The sequence below is a fragment of the Heloderma suspectum genome, chromosome 7, assembly GCF_057233095.1.
Source record: "Heloderma suspectum isolate Gila_16-S chromosome 7, 16-S_ref, whole genome shotgun sequence".
Classification (NCBI taxonomy): domain Eukaryota; kingdom Metazoa; phylum Chordata; class Lepidosauria; order Squamata; family Helodermatidae; genus Heloderma; species Heloderma suspectum.
The window spans coordinates 28468420-28489102 of record NC_139464.1 but is presented as its reverse complement, the minus strand read 5'-3'; the positions used below and the strand labels follow the sequence as shown (position 1 = coordinate 28489102).

General features: G+C 47.5%; 1 protein-coding gene across 2 annotated transcripts in view; it reads left to right on the top strand.

Annotated features, from left to right (window-relative positions):
- The first annotated feature begins 3467 nt into the window (after window positions 1–3467).
- SYT10 (synaptotagmin 10) overlaps window positions 3468–20683 on the top strand; it is a 69733-nt gene continuing 52517 nt past the window's right edge. Inside the window, exon 1 of one of the 2 annotated variants that reach the window (XM_084811719.1) lies at window positions 3468–3603. In XM_084811719.1, the coding sequence (XP_084667845.1) occupies window positions 3468–3603 (136 nt within the window). Of the gene's footprint in view, window positions 3619–20683 lie in introns of both variants that reach the window. The other variant, XM_084811718.1, reaches the window with a different exon arrangement.

The window sequence follows — 20683 nt, the reverse complement described above, 5'->3', positions numbered from 1 at the left end:
ACGATGCAGAGTTAATTTATGGATTTTCCAGCCACACGGAGTGGTGATGGCCACTAACTTCAGTGGCTTCAAAAGGAAATGGGACAGATCAATGGAGGATGAGTCCTATATACCAGAGGCATGCAAGTTGATGCCCTCCATATGTTTCAGACTACAAGTCTAAATGTGTGAGCCACTTAGGGATTTTATTATATTTAGTGGTATATAAGTATCACAAATAAATCATAAATACAAGTCACATAATCCCTGACCATTTGCCATGCTGGATGGGGCCCATGGGTGTTATAGACCAAAACATCTGGAGGACATCAGATTGCCTGTTCTTGCTATGTATAAATAGTGCGCTTATTCCTCCAACTGTAGATCCTTATGTGGCCAAAACAGCACCATACACGTATGTACACACACACACATACACACACACACCGGCAGGCTCAAAGGAAGCCCCAAGGTTTGCAAAAGTGCACACAGAAAAACCTTTAAGGGGAAAAAATCTTAGCAGTGCAATCCTATGCATGTCTGCTCAGATGTAATGCCCATTGTATACAATGGGACTTACTCCCAGGTAAGTGTGTATATGATTGCAGCCTAAGGGGGTGGGGGACCTCAAAAACAGCACAGTTGTGGCCACAAGAAGTTGGTTGACCGTTGGAGAGGTAAAAATGGAAAACCAGGCAGGAGGGGAATCGAATGGAGTATCCCAGAATAGGGCAAAACTGGCTGGCTGGCTAAACCCTGACCAGGACATGAGTACTCTACACTGCAAGATTTTGTTGCAGAACTCACTTGTGATCTCACTTACAGATCTCACTTATAGTTAGAGATCTCACTTACAGATTTCACATGGCTACTAGCCATGATGTCTGCATGGAAAGTTCCATGTTCAGAGGCAGCATGGGGCAGGTTTTGCCTTCCTTTCCTGCTTGTGGACTTCTCATTGGCACTTTGGTCTGATCCATCCAGCAGGGCTCTTCTTACGTTTTCACCCACACATGCCTGCTTTGGTTAATTCAGCTCTGCCCAGAGGTTTGCTTCTTTAAAAGAGGAGCAAAGATGCCAGGGCTCAAGCCATGCCCTCCACCATCTCCCCCATAATCATGTGAGGAGCTTGACTGTGGTTATTTGATGGTGAAGGAAAATGCACTCTACACCTACACAGAGACACTTTCCATAAGACCCCATGTAGTCTAGGACTGTGCTATGAGAGAGCTCCTATGACAGCTTTCCCCAACCTGGTGCCCTCCAAATGGTTTGGACTTCAACTCCCATCTGCCCCAGGCAGTATGCCAATGGGCAGGAATTCTGAGAGTTGTAGTCCAAAATATCTGGTTGGGGGAGGCTGCCCTTGGACTTCAGCAGCTGTTTAAGAACAATTCAACAGGTACATAAAAATAGCATTACTGGACCACCCAAGATCCACCAGCATTCCCTTTCCAACAGCAGCCAAATCTATGCCTCTGACTGCTCACAAGCCAGGCATGCCAGAATGCTTGTCCTCAGCAGCATCTGATCGCCAGATCCACAGCCATGTTACGCACAGAGGTTCTATGTAGCTATCATGGCTACATACAGCCCCCATCCCCTGTGACTCAGCCTTCCTCATCCTGGTGCTTTCCAGATGGGCTCAACTACAGGTCCCATCATCCCCAGCCAGAATGCTGCTGCTGGCTGGGGGTGGTTGATACTAAACACCAGTTGCACCAGTTGCTGGGGAACATGGGCAGGGAGGGTGCTGTGGCGCTCATGCCCTGCTGGTGGGTTCCCGGTCGACAGCTGGTTGGCCACTGTGTGAACAGAATGCTGGACTAGATGGACCCTTGGCCTGATCCAGCACAGCTCTTCTCATGTTCTTAAGTGCAAAGCATCTGCAAAGTGTCAGAGTGGGGAGGGCTGCTCTGTGAAGTTGTCCAATAGTTTAAAACAACAACAACAGGAACAAACCACCGCATCTTGTGGCAGTGAATCCAATGAGTTCACTTTCTGCTGTGTAAAGAACAGCATCCTTTCATCCATCCTGAACCTATTAGATAAACAAGTTCATCGAACAGCCCTTGAGTTCCAGTATTATAACACAGGAAGTGGGGTGGGGTGGAATTACAGCTATCTCCTAAGTGACAGAAAACCCTTCAAGCCGGCTGTTCTGCCCTCATCCCAAACAAGTGCAGAGGCATATCCTACCCGCACCCGCACCCCCCTTAGGTTCAGCTCCTCAGCAGAGACAACCAGAGCAGTGGTTTCCCATCCTCCCTTGAGCTTTTTTCCTCCATCCTGCAACAAGCCCACCCATGATGGTGTACTGAAAATAACCTGCGAGTTGCCTTTTCCCTCTCCCCCTCCCCCACTCACTCTCTTAGGCTGCAAACCTATATCCGCATACCTGAGGGTCAGCTTTCTTGAACTCATTGGGACTTACTTCGAAGTAGATTTGTGCTGTTCATTAGTGATCGCACCGCATTAACCCTCCCCCGCCCCCGCCCCCCGGGAGCAGGGGGTTGCCTCCTTTTTGCTGCCCGTATTTTCAACTTTATTGCAAAATAAACGTTTCAAGCAAAATTATTATTATTAATAATAATAAATTAATTTTAAAAATCACGGTGTTTTCTTCCCCCTTGTGGTGAGAGAGTTGAGGGAAGGAAAGAAAGAAAGAAGGAGGGAGGGAGGGAGGAAGCAAGCTAGGGCAAACAACTCCTGATGATTTTTTTTGTGCTTAGCGTGAAACTCCTAAAGGTGCAGAGACCACGCCACACAAACGCACACGTAGAAAGCTACCCACCTCCCCACCCCACCGCCGGAGCTGCGCCTCCTCCAACCCTGCACCCCGTTGCAAGTTGCCGATACCGGCTCGCGGGGTGCCACCTAGAGGCTGAGCAGAAGCGCCTGGCCTCGCCTTGGCGTGCAAGCGCGAGGAGGACTTCGCCGCCGCCCCGACCCCCTCCCCGGAATTGCGCGGCTCCTCCCTCCCCTTTGTTCCCCATCCCCTAAAGCGAGGACCTGTAGCTCTCCCAAGCACCCGCGCTCTGCTGCCATTGGACCAACTGCCTACCGATGCCCACAAGGCACAAAAGACGTTGCTAACAGGTTTTTTTTTTGTTTTTGCTATCCCCCCCCCCCATCCCAATTATCCATCCTTGTTCTTCTGATGGTAAATCTTGGCTCACTTGCAACGTGCCTGTTGGAGCGTTCTTCCCTCTCCGGAGTCTGCCCCCCCCCCTCTTTCTGTTGATGACTTGAGAACTGGTACCCTGTTTCCTCTTCTTCTTCCTCTTCCTCCTCTTCCCCCCCCCCTTTTTTTTGGATGCTTCTCAATAATCATACCTCTGATGACCATCCAGGAGAAAGAAGGTGGAGAATAAAGACATCCTTTGCCCAGGAGGAGAAGAGCCATGGCTTAGATCGAGAGGGGGAGAAAAGAGAAGGATAAAAGAAGGGTTCTTTGGTGGGGGGCGCGGGAGGACACACTCAAAAAGATGAGTTTCCACAAAGAGGACGGGATGGGCAGCTTGTGCCATAAGGCTCTGCAGATCATCTCCGAGCTGTGCCTGGGAGGGAAAGTGGAGCTGGAGAAATGCTCCGGTATCTTTCCTCTGGAGACCACCAACCAAGGTATAAGCAGCACAGGTAGAGTCGCATCTCTCTCTCCCCTCCCCCCCTCCCCTCTGGTCCGCCGCCGCTTCTCGCCGCCACTCTTGTCTCTCTTCCTGGCTTATTTTTCTCCCTTAAGTCCGTCTCGTGGTGATCCTTGTCGCTGCCTGGCTTCCCAAGAAAGGAGGGAGGACTAAAAGAGAGGCGTGGGGTGCTAGTGGAGGGAGGGGGGGGACACACACTGCCTCAACTAATGGCAGCTGCGGCAGCGGGTTTGAGTGGGCGTTTGGAAAGTTGAACTTTCTTTCCTTCTTTTCCTCATTCCCCCAGAGAAAGAGAAGGGCGCATTTCCACATTTCAGCCTGAACAAAGGAAATCGCTCCTTTGGGGTTGTGTCGTTGTTGGTTGTGGTTGTTGTTGCTGTTTCGGGGGGGGGGGGGTGTCTTCCAAAAGAGACCCACGTGCGCAAAGATCCTAAGAGTCCCAGACTAAACAAACGGTGTCTGTTGTGGCTGCTACGCCCCGTCTCTGGGAGGAGGAACCCACGGGGATCCAGCCGGACCAGGATCCGCGGGAGGGCAAGCGGGCTGGAAGTGTTTGTAAGGGACCAATCTTATGCATGTTTAGACAGAAAAAAAGTCCTACAACTCCTAGCATTGCCTTGCTAGCATGGTTGGCTGGGGCATGCTGGGAGTTGTAGGACTTTTTTTCTGTCTAAACATGGATAGGATTGCACCCTTAAGGACCTAATTGTCGCTGATTTGGTAAAGATTGGGGAAGGGGGTAGGGGAGGAGGACATAGGAGAAGGACTTGGTTATGTCCTATGCTTCATTCTCTATCCTCCCAAAAGAACAGGGGGGAAAACCCACAAATCTGGTACTAGTTCATTTAATAATGACAAAAAAAGACCTTTGATCTCTAGCAGTTTTTTATGAATATGGATTTCCACTAGTCATTTCTTTTGTTCTATTAAAAACAAGAAGTGGAGAAGGATCCGGTTCAATTAAAAAAGGAGAGAGGCTGCTAGTCTGTGGATGAGTGGTTCATTTCTGTAAAAGAGAGGCTCAGGGGCTCAACCTGCCTAAAAGCCCTGTTCCCCATCATGTGAGTCTGGTTAGCATCCTTTTCACCACAGAGGTTTTGTCTGTGATTTCAGCCACTGTGTGGAAGGCAGAAATGCAACAGGTAGAGTTTTTCCCAGGCATGCAGATGAGGAAAGTTGCACTTGAATGTTGGTTTGCCATACAACTCTTGAAAGGTGCAGTGCCCCTATGGAGGGAGGGGAGATGGTAACTTTATAAGAGGGGCTGTGGACCGGTGGTAGAGTACATGTTTTGCATGCAACAGGTCCCAGGTTCAATCCCAATGATCCTTGTCTGGAACCCAGGACAGCCGTTGACAGTGAACAGAATAGACCAAAGTCTGCGGTGGTGTTAGGCAGCTTCCTGTGTTCCTATGAAATGCATTCTGTGTGTCCCTAAGGAATGGTCCTTTACCATTGCTTCACTTGTTGCATAGCTGAATTGTGGAGCTCAACATGGACGTTGATCTGGGACAAAATCCAGGCTGAAATTAGGTTCTCCTTCCCCGCTCCCCACCTTGCTTAAAATCACTCATCTCCAAAGCAAATGCCATCTTGTCTTTGGCAAGGTAGGCAAAAGGCATTCAAGAGTTACAGGCATTCATTATCTACCCAATACCTTCTTTCCCATCCTCCCCTACTAATTAATCCTAAAAAAGAACTTTGCCTTCTCTGTATTAATATGTTCCTCTCTATACAAGAAAAATGGAGGGGGAGGTGAGAGAATTATCTAGTTGCCTGGGGGGGGGGGTTACTTTTGTTATAAAACTCTGCAGAAGGATGTGTATAGATATATGTCAATCATGGTAAAGAAAGACTTGGATGTGTAGAAATGGATTTTTTTTTTTTTAAGTAGCATATGATCTTTCTCCCTGTTCCACTAAACCTGACATCTTTTTAATACTTGAAACAGTCGCCTTGCTCAAGCGTGCCAATAGGGCAACAGGTAGCAGGAATCCGAAGAGCTTCAAACTACCTGTTGATGCAGAAGGAGAGAAATTTCCCTTTGAGAAGAGAGAGGGATGTGAAGAAAGGACTTTTGCCCATGCATTTGAGGCCGGGGGGGGGGGGGCATTTGTCTTTCTCCTCGTTCTGATGGAGGGAGAGGTGTTTTATTCTGTTTTTAATAGCACTGAACATAAGAATTGCATTGATTAATCAGACTGCAGTCCATCCAGTCCAGCTTTTTGCTTCCAGTAGTGGCCAGTCACATGCTTCTTGAGCCCACAGGGGAGGGGGCATAGCTCAGTGTTAGACTGCATGTTTTGTGTACAGAAAATCCCAGGTCCAACCCCTGGTATCTCTAATTTTTATTTCAGAAATGGATAAGTTGATGTGAAAGACCTCTGCCTGAGACCCTGAAGATCTGCTGACAAATCAGCCTCCCCCAACGTGGTGCCCTCCAAATATTTTGGACTTCAAATCCCAGCAGTCCCAACCAGCATGGCCAATGGTTAGGAATGCTGGGAGTTGTAGTCCAAAACCATCTGGAAGGTACGAAGTCAGGGGAGGCTGGAGCAGACAACACTGGCTTAGAGGCAGTTTGGGGGTGGATGAGGATGAACAAGCTGCAATTGAATCAAGACACGATGGAGGTGCTCTGGGCAAGGAAATTGACCTGTTCTGGATGGAGGTTTGCAAGTGGTCCAAGATGGGGTTCCACTCCCACCAAAAAACCAAGTAAACAGTTGGAAGTTTTCCTGGATTCTGCACTTAGGGCATCTCTACACCAGCCTAAAATCCTGCATTTAAAACGAGGCTTTCTGCTTCCGTTTTAAATGCAGGATCATAACGACTCCCTTTTTCATGTGCTTCCTTTCCCCCCACCCCCACCCCCACCCCTTCTCCCCATATCTGAGTCTTCCATTATCCTTCACTGATCTCACCCCTCTTCTTGCCACTTTTCCTGTTTTCACAGAGGAAACTGAAGCGGAACACAGCGGGGTAATTAATTAATCATTTAATTAATTAAATGATAAATGAGGGCACCAGGTTGGGGGAGGCTGATTTGTCGGCAGATCTTCAGGGTCTCAGGCAGAGGTCTTTCACATCAACTTATCCATTTCTGAAATAAAAATTAGAGATACCAGGGGTTGGACCTGGGATTTTCTGTACACAAAACATGCACTCTAACACTGAGCTATGCCCCCTCCCCTGTGGGCTCAAGAAGCATGTGACTGGCCACTACTGGAAGCAAAAAGCTGGACTGGATGGACTGCAGTCTGATTAATCAATCATTTAATTAATTTAATTAATTAATTTAATTTAGTGCAGGAGACGCTTTGAATGATCACAGCGTCATGTAAAGAGCCTGCAAACTTCCGTGAAGGAGCAATCTCAAGTGGCAGGATGAAAGCTCGGTGTGAAGGAGCCCTAACTGGGAAGTTCAGCTGCAGTGGAGGCTGGTGGCTCTGATGTCCGGGGGGCAGTGAATCTGCTCCAGGTTTCAGTCAGAACCAGTCGGTTTGACTGAAACCCAGAGCGGATTCACCGGCCCACCAACACCGGCAGCAGTGACCAGGAGTCCTTTTTACGAGCTTAGGCCCATGCCCTGGCTGCAGCGCTGCACAGAGAGGCCTGACATTGCCTTAATTATCCGATGACGTCCAGACTACACTACTGTAATTCGATCTATGTGGGGTGCCTTTAGAGGTGCTCCGAAAACTTCAGCTGCTGCAGATTGCAGCCACCTGAGCACGGGTGAGGGCTGGGTGGGTGGGCAGATCATGTGACACCCATCCCCCCCCCCGTGCATTAGCTGCCAACTCATTTCCAAGCCCAGTGTAAAGTGCTGGCTTGTCCCTTTCAAGGCTTCGGTGGCTTGGAGCCTTGTTAACTGAAGGACCACCATCACCCATATGATCCAGCCTGCGCTTTAAGTTCAGCAACTGAGGTCCTTCTTATGTGCCCCCTGCTAAGAACACTCAGGCTGATGGGCATGAGAGAAAGGGCTATTTCAGCAGTGCCCCAGGGCTGCGAAATGCAACCCGCTCATCACAAGCTTTTAGGAGGGCCTTAAAAGATCATTTGTGCTCCGTGGCCTTATTAGAAGAAAGGTTTTATTGGACTGTTACTGGTTTTTATCTACATTTCTTGATTGATTGTAGTTTTGTTCTGGGCTGGATTTTTAATTTGGCTGTTTTAGCACTGGGTTTTTTAATTAATGTTTTAGGGCACAATCCTATGCATGTTTAGACAGAAAAAAGTCCCACAACTCCCAGCATTCCCCAGCTAGTCATGCTGGCTGGGGAATGCTGGAAGTTGTAGGACTTTTTTGTAGGACTCTGAACATGCATAGAATTGCACCCTTATTGTGCTACAGTTTTGTTGTTTGTAATTTTGGAAGCTGCTTTGGGAGGTTTTTTACCTTAAACGTAACATGTGAACCTTTCTGATGATGGATGAATGGATGCACAAATAGTCTGGCCTCATGTAAGGCAGCTTACTTTATTTCTCTGGAGGTGATGGCCTTTCCTGTTGTATGTTCCCAGCATCTATTGTATAAGAGGTACAGTGACTCTGAGCATGGAGGTTTCATTTCATGAATTTATTAAGGAAAACAAAACTAATACTACTTAGGAAGGAGCAGCAGTGAAAGATCTATATAGTAATAAGCATGTGAACAATGTCCAACTACCAGAAACTACCTTCAGCCAAGATGATTTAATTGTTGGTTTGTGTGCTGCTTCAACTCTTTATTGGTGACTCTGAGATGAGAAATCTTACGTAACTATGCAAAAGTATTGCTGCAACATTTTGTTGTCATTATTGTCAGGGTAGATGGTGCGCTGGTTAGAATGGTGCTGTGGATGCTGGGTTTGGATATGAAAGGCCCATCTGCTTGTTGCTTTTGGCTGGGAAATTCTCCATCTCAGCCTACCACTGGTGAGGATAAGCAAAAATAACAACACATCTCTCACATGCTAGGTGTAATACAATAATAGACACAGCTAGACAGACAGGAAGAACAAGCTCCTCTTTTATACTAGGATTTTAACATGTAACCTGCCTCTTACATAGAGTATATTGAACTATATGCCTGTAGATAAATCTTCTGCTTCTGCACTGGAGCCATGTGAGGCCAACAGAAACATAGTAAACTAACAAGAGTCAGCAGAAAACCCTCACCTCCCCACAAACTACAAAAATGTCTCTAACTTAGGGCTGCATATGCACACCACGGAGAACATCCTAGAGAGCATGACCACCCACAGCAGCCTTCCCCAACCTGGTGCCCTCCAGATGTTCAGGACTACAACTCCCAGGATTCCTGACCATTGACTATGCTGGCAGGGGCTGATGGGAGTTGAAGCCCAAAACATTTGGAGGGCACCAGGTTGGGGAAGGCTGATCCAGAGTAACCGAGGCTATTACTGGTAGTTCAGGTGGAGGAAGAGGCGCAAGAGAGAATTAGCCCAATCATCCCCCTGCCCCACTGCCCCGCAAAGGACATCCTACATGCCAGCCTTCCCCAACCTGGTGCCCTCCAGATGTTTTTGCCTTCTTCCCCCATCAGCACTTGTCAGCATGGTCAAAGGTCAGGAATTCTGGGAGTTGTAGTCCTAAATTTTTGGAGGACATCAGCTTAGGGAAGGTTGCAATATACAGTGGATGGCTGCTCATCCTTTACCACCTAAATGTGGCCTCTGGCATAAAAAAGCATCCTTGGCAGGGCAGTTAAATTAAGTTAAATAAGTTAAATCGGATCTGAATGAAGTGGTTACTTCTCTGTTTTTAAGAAAAGGATTCAAAAACTGGGACAGGCAAGCTCCCAAGTGCCAGTCCCTTGGAAAGGGATAACAAGTGTGGGTGGAGAGCAGAAGAATGCGCTGGAGAACATGGGGCGGGGGGAGGAATAAGTTAGGAGATCTCAGCTGTGGCTGAAGATTCAGATGACGCAAGGAGGTCCTCAGTGGAGGCTGGTGATGGCTCTGATGTCTGACATCAGGGCCATCAGCCTCCAGTGAAGGTGGTGGAAGGCGGGTGGAATCAATGGGATCCAGTCAATGGGAGACAAAGGCAAAGTAGGGTTCATCAGAGAAGCAACTGGCTGCTGAACAGGCCATGAATCATTGTGGGGAAGCCATCTTTATAAAGAAAGGGACCAATTTCTGCTGTTGCATCTCTGCATTGAGTTCTTCAGGCTACTGATCGGGGAAGGATTCAAAAGGGCCTGAAGAATCCTGACCAAGTTCATGCCTCACCTGGAGAGCAGGCACCAGGTAAGCTTGATTTACAACAGACCCCAATAGTGGCTGGCCTACTACACTTTCCCTGCAATGAGGTGTGAACTCCAGGGATCTCTACCCTGAGCAGTGGAGGCTGGTGGCTCCAATTTCTGTGGGGCTGTGAATCCATTCTGGATTCCATCAGAACTACCCAGAACTCTAAAGGAGCTATCCAAGATGTTGAACCCTATCCCCAAAATAGGTTCTGTACCTTGAATAGCTCCTTTAGAGTTCTGGCTGCTTTTGTCTGAAACCCAGAATGGATTTACAGCCCCACTGAAATCAGAGCCACCAGCCTCCACTGACCCTGAGGACATTTTATAAATTAATCATTTTATTTATTTATTTATTTATTACATTTATAGCCTGCCTTTTTCCTCCTTAAGGAACCCAAGGCAGCGTACATAGTCCTCCTCCTCTCCATTTTAGCCTCACAACAACAGCCCTGTGAGGTAGGTTGGCCTGAGAGCCTGTGACTGGCCCAAAGTCACCCAGTGAGCTTCATGGCTGAGTGGAGACTAGAACCCGGTTCTCCTGACTCCTAGTTCAACACTCTAGCCACTACACCACACTGGCTCTCATATGGCTCTTGTATGCTATCCTTCAGTGCTTTTTGAACCCAAAGAGTTCAAATTGCTGCCCAATTTGGGGCTGGTGAAATAAATCCATAACATTTTGGGGGGCGGGGTCTTGCCCGGACACAAATGGCAGGCTGGAATTGTTTTCTCCTTGCTGTTTCTTAAATATCATTGCTCCAGTGCCACAAGCGATAATGGAGCTGCACATGGCCTGTTTGAACTACGTATATTTTTGTATAAGCAGCCATGCTCACAGAGATCAATGCTAGTTAAATGTCAGCAACGTTACTTTTATTAGTATTTAGACAGGGGGATCTAATCTCTGTAAATAGTCCAGATTCCCTAAGTATGTGAGGTATTGCTCAATTATATTGAATTATATTGAATGTTGCTTGCAGTTTCTGGAAGTTTACCTTACTTCTTCAATGAAACAAACAATAATTAGGATCATTTTAGTCCGCCTGCTCCCCACTTATTTAAAATGTGCATTCTTCTTTTCTATATAATGTCATCCGTTACGTGACTTATTACACCCAGCTAGTGATACGTTTAGGAGTTGCACCTCAGTGTACAATTTGATTCGTGGAAAACCTTTGAAATTCAGAACGTGAGTGTGCATTCAAGGGCGCAATCCTAATAGGTGGCCGCCTCTGAACTCGTAGGTAGCCGCCTATCCAAAGCAAAGCAGGAGAAGCACGGGGCAGATTGTTCCCTCTGCGCCTCTCCCGCCCTGCTATTTTCCGCTAGACAGCTGTTTTTGGCTGTCTAGCCGCAGTGGGCCAACTGGGAGAGGAGGCTGAATGTATGACACATAGGATGTGTCATACATGCAGCTCCGCTCTCCCCATGCCAGAACACCCCCAGCCCGTCCCCTTTTCAGTCTCTCCATGCTTCTCTTCCAAGCACGGAGGACAGGGCTTCTCCATGCTGCCTCCAAGGCAGCGTGAACATGGGGGGAGGTCAGTTTTCCGGGAACCGACCTCGGCACACAGGCTCCGAGGTCGGTTCCCAGAAAAGACCATATCCTATGGCCCTCTAGACGGTGTCTAGTGGCCATAGGATTGCTCCCTTAATGACATTGATTTCTAATTATACTTGAAGAAGAATTTGGGTTTATTTTCACACACACACACACACACACACACACACACTTTTTCCAATTCAAAACAGAACTCTGAGATGATAGTTGTCAACAGTATTTAAAAGCCAAATCCTCTGAATTAGAAGCTGCCTCTCAAACAGAATTATTTAAATTACACAAGATAGGGGATACAAATGCAAAAACCTGAATAGATATCACTGTCTAAAAGCATTTAATCAATACAAAATACTTAGTTAGCAATAGATGTCCTCACAGTGCCTGACTAATGTGTGCCGAACTGGAGTAATTATAGTGCTTAGTCAGAAGGAGTTATCCTTAACACCAAAGTACATTTACACTCTTCTTGTCCTGAAAGCCAGAGCACATTTACACTTTTCTTGTCTTGATGATTACATAGCTTCTTTACAAGGTTAAAAGCCTGCCTCTCAGGAAAAGTGAACACCAACAGGACCCAATAAATTCAGCAGAAGTACTAAGTTAAATCACCCAACCGGGAAATCTGTTGTTTTTCAAAATCCTAAATGTGGATGAGTTATATCAAAGATTCTTTCAGCTCAATTAAAAAAAAAAAAACTCATTTTGATCCCCTTTAACAAATGTTTCATATTTTTTCATGTGTTACTGGCTCACAGACAGCATGGTCTGTCATTGGATTGGTTGGGTTGGTAATAATGATAATAATAAAAATGATGATTCTGATGAACATCATCATCATCTGAGATCCACTCCACAGTTCTTTGGTGCAGGGCGTAGCACCCACTATGTGAAATAATCTTCTGTCTGAGATTAGACATGCACCAATACTTTTTATTTTTAGACAGATGTTAAAGACCCATCTGTTTTATCCAATCCCTTCCTGTGCAGTGCCTTATGGAGATGTGATTTATTTTATGCATTGGTACTTACTTACTTACTTATTTATTACATTTCTATACCACCCAATAGCCAAAGCTCTTTATGATTTGTATACACCACTTTGAAATCTTTAGATGTAAGTGATTTATAAATACCCATTAACAACAACAACAACAACAAATCTAGCACTTCAGAATATTCAAAGCACTTGACATGCATTTTCTCCCTAATTCTTACAACAACCCTGTAAGGTAGGTCTGTATTGCTATCCCCTTGTTGCAGATGTAGGGTGAGGCAGATGTAGGGTGGCCTCCCTAAAGCCATTTAGGAACAAAGGAAGCTGCCTTATACCAAGTCAAACATGTTGTCCATCTAGCCCAGTATTGTCTACTTTGGCTGCTACCTCTTCCTTCTTTGTTCAAGTGGAGATGTCCAGGATTGAACCAGGGGCCAACTGCATGCAAAATATGTGCTTCATTCAGAGGGGGCCCTGTACTGGGGGCAAATGGGGCAGTGACCCCCCTTCCTTTCCCCCATCTACTTGTGGCAGAGAGATCCCCCCCCCCAGCCAGGTACATTTGCTCCACTGCTTCCAAGTGCCACAGGTGGTCTTCACTTGCACTCTTCCAGCAATCTCAGTAGAATACGGAGCATCTGCCCTGTCCTCTGCCCCATCATCCACAAATGGCACAAGCCACCACTGGCTATGGTCTTCCCCGTTCCTAAGGAGTGCACAGCAGAGGCAAGGCTTTGAAGCAGGAACTTCCTGCTTCACACTTCCATTCCTTGGCAACTTTGTTATTGTTGTTCAGTCGTTCAGTCGTGTCCAACTCTTCGTGACCCCATGGACCATAGCATGCCAGGCCTTCCTGTCCTCCGCTCTCTCCCGGAGTGTGCTCAAGTTCATACTCATTGCATCGGTGATGCTATCTAGCCATCTCATCCTCTGCCATCCCCTTCTCCTTTTGCCTTCAGTCTTTCCCAGCATCAGGGTCTTTTCCAGGGAGTTTTCTCTTCGCATCCTTGGCAACTACAGCACACCAAACTCCAGGGGACGGTGAGTGGGCACATTGTGCCAAATGATCTGTCCAGATCCCTGCTTTCTGTGCGTGTAAATCTTCTGATGATCTTCAAGAGGAAATTTCTACAGCCCCATGTTACAGTCACATCCAGAACTTTACAGTTGTTTAAGCAAGTGGAAAGCTGATGATCTCGAAACAGGATTTGACACAGTGCTTTCTTTTTAGTGGTTCCTCCATCCCTTTTCCTCCATCTATAATACTAAGAATCTGAGAAACAGGAACATACTTAAGGAGTATTCATCTATACCAACTGGACGCAGCTCATCTAGTTCATTCCTATGAGCATCCACATTCTGGCGCAAATAGTCACAAGCAACCAGACGTAATTAGAGCTGGATCATGTGACACCTACAAAACTCTTAGAAGACCTTGTCTTGGACTGCACCCTTCAGATCAGCTGCAGATAAACAAAACAAAAAGCTAGGAAGAGGTTCCATGGGATCAGATGGGGGGGGCATCTTGCATCTGTCTGGCCACAGATGCTATACCTCTGGGAAACCACAAGCAGGGCATGAAGGCAACATCCCATCGTCATTTGTTCTGGGTAGTCAATGGCATATTGCTTCTGAAATATGGGGGTTCTATTTAGCTCTCCCAGGGTATGATCTGAAGGCATGTAATACAGCAACTTCACTGAAGCTGAGCAGGTATGGATCTGGTTGATGTCTGGATGGGAGTCTGCTTGGGGAACCCTATCTAGGCCACCTTGTGTTCGACAATGGCAGAAAGGCAGGATATATAAATGCAGGCCAGTTGCCCCAGGTGACACAGGGCTGAGCAGCTGCCGATGACCCAGCACTTGCCCCTAGCTGCTGCTCTCCCTCATCTGTCAGTGGCGCTGCAGCTTCCACTTCCCTGGTGGGTGATGATGCCATTTTGTCCTCCTCCTCCTCCCCCGCCCCGCCCTCTGCCAAGCTGTCTGCCTCCTGATAGCAGACATTTAGAGGGGCAAAGGATGCAGGACTTCCCGCTACCCAAGGGAAGCCTTGAACCACTCCTGGGCAGACGTCTTTCACACCACTTGCGACCTGAGCCTTTTTTTAAACTTGAGATTGATGGACAGAGAAGGGCAGCTGGTCTTCCTCTGAAATTATAAGAGCCTGCTCTTATTTGGACCTACTTTGTACTGCTGGCCTTTATATTTTCAAAGATAGAACAGCCATACTCCCCTGTCCCTCCCTGTTCAGTGTACCATGATAACTTTCTGGACACAGCACAGCCTAAGACTATTACCAGCTGTAGGGTAGGATTTTGTCACCGTGCCAAGCAACAGGAGAATTCTGCTTAATTGCATATATGACCTGTTCAAGATGGGGGTTATACCCCCTTCCCCCCGAAGGAACAAGGTTTCTTGTTGGGAATTCTCCTGGACCTGGTGCTAACTCCAGATGCTCAGATGGCATCAGTGGCAGGAGCGCTTTCTATCGTCTCCAGCTGATTTGCGAGTCGAGACCCTGCCTGGAGAAAGCAGATCTGGCTTCAGTTAAGCATGCACTGGTGACATCCGTACCGGATTACTGCACCACACTCTCTGTGGGCGTTAAAGCCAACTTGAAAATGTCAGTTTGTTCAAAATGCAGTGGCCAGGATGTTGGTAGGAGGACCAAGGTGGCTGGATCTTATAACACCTATCCTATACCAGTTACGCTGGTTATCATTTTGTTTCTAGGCTCAAACTGGGGTGCTGGTTTTGCCCTTTAAATCCCTCAGTGGTCTGGGAGCTCGCTATCTAAAGGGCCATTTATGCCTATATGACCCTCAGGTTTGGTGGCAACTGGTGGCACATTTGGGTGGGCAGCCGCTGATGGCCCAGCACCACCTCCTTGCCATTCATTGACCTTCCTCTTCCATGCCCCCGTCACTTCCAGTTCCTTTGTCGGTGGCAGCACTGCATCCTCCTCCTAGGAAAGGAGGAAGCTGCCTTCTATGGAGTCAGGCCATTTGTCAGGGTGGAAACTGAGCCCAGAGAGCCCCAGAGCAGTTCTGATTCTGAGGAGGAACAGCAATCCGTGGGAGTGGAGCCAGCTCATCCCTCACAGGCTCAGCACCTGGCAGAGATTCCTCCTGCCGGCATTCCTGAGATAGATAGTGATCCTAGCAGTGAGAGAGTGTGGAAGGGGGGCTTCTTAGACACCCGGGTAGTGCGGGAGTGCAGGAGGGGGGCTTCTTAGACGCTCGACGCAGACGCAGGGAGCAATGAGCGATGGAGGGTGCGGAAAGGAGGTGTAGCACCCATTTGGCGCGCAAGCAACAGCCGCCTCCCGTGGACCCAAGGGAAAGAGGGAGGATCTCTCCCTAGCCCATAAGTTCTGGGTCTTCAAGTGACTCTCCTTCAAACGGGGATCAACTGCCTACTTGGAGCATAGGCTACTCTGCTGTTCCTTGCTTAGACGCTGGTGAATAGCATCTGCAAGAGTCATTAAGTTGTAATGGGATTAAAGCTTTGAAAATAATCCCCTTTCGTCCGTGTCTTGAGTTGGCTATTGGGATCTACTGAGAGAGGCCGCCAAGGCGCTCCCGACACCACTGGTCCATCTAGCCCATTGTTGTCAACACTGACTGGTAGGGTTTCCAGCAGGAGTTTTTCCTGGCCCTACCTGGAGATGTGGAGGATCAAGCGTGGGACCTTCTACGTGCAAAGCAAGTGGTTCTACCCCTGCACTGGAGCCCTGACACACACACCAAGTAGGAACGTATCAAATGCACGCGGAGCAGGTAATCCACCATTAAACATGCAGGTTAGCCAAGCTACACAGGGCAGGGGTTAGGGACCCCTGGGACTTGAAGTCTAGCAAGCTATAAAGGCCTACGTGTTCAGTCCTCAGTTCCTGACCTCAGAGAGCCTGAGCTGAACACGGTGTCCAGATCTAGGAACATAAGAAGCTGCCTTCATTCATTTTAATTTATTGTATTAATAGAATTATAGAATTCTGTTATTATATTTCTAATAGCCAAAGCTCTCTGGGTAGTTCACAAAAACTATTATGCCTGGTCTGACTGTTTGTCACCTCTGTATGATCTGCTCTGACCAGCAGTCACTCTCCAGGGTCTCAGGAAAGGGTCTTTCCCATCGCCTGCTTCTCCTGACCCTTTTTTTAACTGGAGATGCCAGTGACTGAACCTGGGGCCTTCTGCATGGGAAGCATGTGCTTGACCACTGAGCTATGGCTCCTCCCCTTCCTCTTTGCCCCCACATCAGAATGAAGACACGAGACAGCTGTGTGGGTGCCCGGTCACATCCGTATGAAGCAGAAGGGTCTCCAAGGAGCCTCAAATGCTTAACATTGTGTATCCATGTGTGCACCCTATCACATGAGGAGGCAGCTGGGACAGCCTTCCTCTGCCTCCCCATGAGCAATTCCACCCTGGCTGAATGTACCAGATCAGCCAGCTTGTTGATCTGTGCCTTACCTGCGCAACTTAAGGGGGCACCTGGCTGCCCCATCACCCCCACTTGGTCAGTGTCCCCTGAGCTAAAACCTCCAGGGCCCAAGGGCAGCTCCCTTCCCACTCCCCATTCAGCCAGAAAGCAATGAGAAGCAGGTTAGATAACCAGCCCTTCACCCTCCAGGTGCCTTGGAGGGTTCACTGGGGTAGCCTAGCTTACCTGTCCCTCGCCCACACTTCCTGCCAGCTATGACCAAGGAAAGGTTAGAATCCAGTTAGCCATTAGAATGAACCATCTTTCAGGTGCCTAAACAGTGTGGATTATCACCGCCAAAAAAGATGCTCCCACAAAGCCAATGAGGAAAGCCACAACCACCCCCACCCCCTTTTTTGTGTGTGTGACTGGAAAATCCAGTACTGTTGCACTGGGATGGGTGGATTGCTGCATGGTCCAAAGAGGCTGGAGAAGAGGGCAGCACCACCTTAAAAGGGCATGCAACCTCCCCCACCCCCTGTTGGCTGTATGTCCCCAGCATTGGGACACTGGTGTGCCCCTTACATGTCCCCATTCCAGATAAAGGGGAAGGGGCAAAACTGTCCCTGACTTAATGGTCCTCTGCTTACTGTTTGCAGGGTTTTGAACTGCCTGTCACCCATGACTCAACACAGGGACCACACATAAGGGGTCAACAACACTGGGCATCTGTTGGGGTCCACCCACTGCCAGGGGCCCCTCTGCTGGCACTCCCCCAGAGGCCCCCAGCCCCGCTTCTCCCCACCCTTGCTACTTGTTCACCTGCCCCCTTCTCCAAGGAATGAGAAAAGCAGCAGCCTTTACTTGCCTGGCCCTTTCCTTCTGGGCAGTGTCAAGGAGGGGGGCTCACTGAGGGAGGGGGCACTGTGAGCATCTCCCAAAATCTGGACTTGACACCCGATCAACGTCATCTTTAGCCTCGATGCTTAGGGACGTTTGCTTAATAGCAGTACAAGTAACACTTTCTCCCAAGGGTAGTTCAAAGTGGTAAAGCCGGTAGGATGGAGGGGTTCTTAAGGGTCCAAAATACAGACCAGCCCTCCACAGCTCCCACCAGCCCCACGTAGCCAATGGTCAGGGGAGTTACATCCCAGGAGTTACAGTCGAAAGCATCTGGGGGCACCAGGTTGGGGATGGATGTAGATAATGTCAGACACACAACATCTGAAATCCTTTTTTTTTTTTTTTAAGGACATAATCACAGGTGCCTTGACAACATCTGCCCTCCAGAAAGATAATGGTTGTGTGGGATGTGCCTCCAAGCAGTGCACTATTGTACTGAGGTTGAAAAAGGAACTGTTGGCTACTCTGTTTAGTTGGGAGCAGCTGTCGGATGATGCTGAAATTGGTCCATTCCTTTTTTTTTTCTTGTTTTTCAATGCCAGTCATGCACAGCTTGAGTCCACACTGCAGAACCATTGTACCAGAGGTCCACCAATTCCTTACAAAACAATCCTGAATTGGGGGTGCAGGAAAGATCAGCCTGACCCAATATTACTATTATTATCTTCTGAGTGAAAAGGGCAGAAGTGTGTGTGGAGGGGGAGGGGCATTTAAGAAAGGAAACAGTAACAGTTACAACTATCTGAGGTGGTGTGAGGAGATGTGAAAATTCAATCTGAGGTGGCCCATACAGACATGCAAGTCATCACTTGATGTTGCAGCCATCAAGTGATGAGTATGCATAAGTGAACAAGGCTGATGATATGGATCCAGGATCTTCCTTCCACAAGAGGAAGATGCCTTCTCTCCATCCAATGTTGAGGGATCCCCCTCCCCACACACACCACAGCTCACCCCATTCAGCAAGGTCTCCTGGCTCTCCATGTAGCATTTTCTGGGGACTGGGGGGCAGATGTGGTGAGGAGGGGGTGAGAAAGCCCACTTCCATAAGCACAGGTGATCCAGCTTAAATCTGGGCCCATCCCAAAGTCCCCATAAGCCAACTCCAGATGTTTTGGAGTATAACTCACACAATCCCTGACTGTTGGCCATGCTGGTTGGGGCTTCTGGGAATTGTAGTGCAAAACATCTGGAGGGGAACCAGGTTGCCTACCCTAGGCATAAACATAACACCATCACAGTCAGCCATATTCCATGTAAGAGCAGACAATAATGGGTACATCTCTGAGCATCAAAGCCCCATTAAGCCTTGTATAGGTCCAATATGTTGTTTAAAAAAAAAAAGTTATGCCCTTATAGCATCTAGATGCTGTACAATGTTTTTAAAAAGCCCACAAGCCATGTCCATATGTTCTCAGAGAAATCATAATACAAAATACAGGGGCGGTGAAGCACAAGGAACCCAAAGGAAATTCTAAGACCACCTCAGTTACATCTTGCCTAGGGACTGCTCGTTCTGACTTGAGCACATATCAGCTTGTGAGCTCTTTTTTTCTTTTCACATGAAAATCCATGTGTATTTCCATGTGTATATTTCCAAATGTACACATGAATTGCATGCATCTTTGAACTGTACACATTCTTCTTCCATTGATTAAAGCACATTTGTTTGCAGTTTTCAAAGGTACTCATGCTGTCAAACACTGGGGCGGGGGGGGGGGGGCGTTGTCCAGAACTCACATTACAAGCTCAGAAATGTATGGACTTCGATCGCAGTTTGCATCAGAGTCCATGTTCAGTTCAGAAGTTGCAAATTGGGTAAATCTTGTTCAAAAATGAACTGAAACAAATTTCTCATACATCCCTAACCTTGCCTAGTTACCCATTCTATCAGGACTGCACTGGGTAGACCACTCAAATCAAGTTTCAAAGTCACGGTACCTACCAGATCCCTGAGGTCATCATTCTTTTATTTATCTGAGGACATTCTACAAGTGCCCTGCCAAGTAAGGAACAGCGGGTGTGCAAAGGCCTTCTCAATAAAGAAGTGATGGATTAGTGTCCCCAGAGAAGTCTGCCTGGCAACTAGCAATGTCATTTCAGCACCAAGGACCTTTTCTTTATTTTCCCAAGCCTTTTAAATTACGCTGTCGTCGTAACATTGTTTTAGCTCGATGGATTTTACTCCTTCGTTCTCTGTTTTAAATTGGTTCAGTGCCACCTCTTTTCATTCTTTGGTTCTCTGTTTTTAAGTGACACATCTGGATCTATAGTTGCATTTTGTGCTGCCTTTTACTTCTATTGCAGTTGTGATTTTAAAAATGTGCTTGACACTCTAAACCGCCTAAAAAAACATTTCTTATTTGACAACCTAGAAATAACCATAAGTAAATAAATACAGGCACTGGTCTATCACCAGGGTTTCAATGGGAAATTGAGCCCATCTACAAGTCCAGAAAGGGAAGAGGAAAAAGGAATTGCTTTGCAATGCGTTGCTGTTGTCAGTAACCGTTGTCAGTGGTGATCAGGGATAGGCAGAAGTCAATTTGGGAGGCGGGTGTCCCCTCCATCAAAAGTTGTGTGCATAACGTTTTCCCTTTAAATTTCCACTTCTTACTTCATTTATTTTCTCTAGTCCTTATCTTGCTGTTACCCAACTCCCTGCCAGATATGAAACATTATTTTCTCTTTGTTAGAAACACAGCTTGTGCTGTTATTGCATCATTATTCATCCAATATTACACAGAGGGATGAACTGCTATCTCCTAGTGTGCCAAATGCTCATCTTCCAACTTGGGTGTCGTAGCACTCAGCCAGGAGCCTAAGAAATGACCTGTGAAGAGGTCACACCCTTTTCCCCTGGAAGACCCTAGCTGCAGCACAGGGATGCCATCTTTTTTGTGCGTGTTC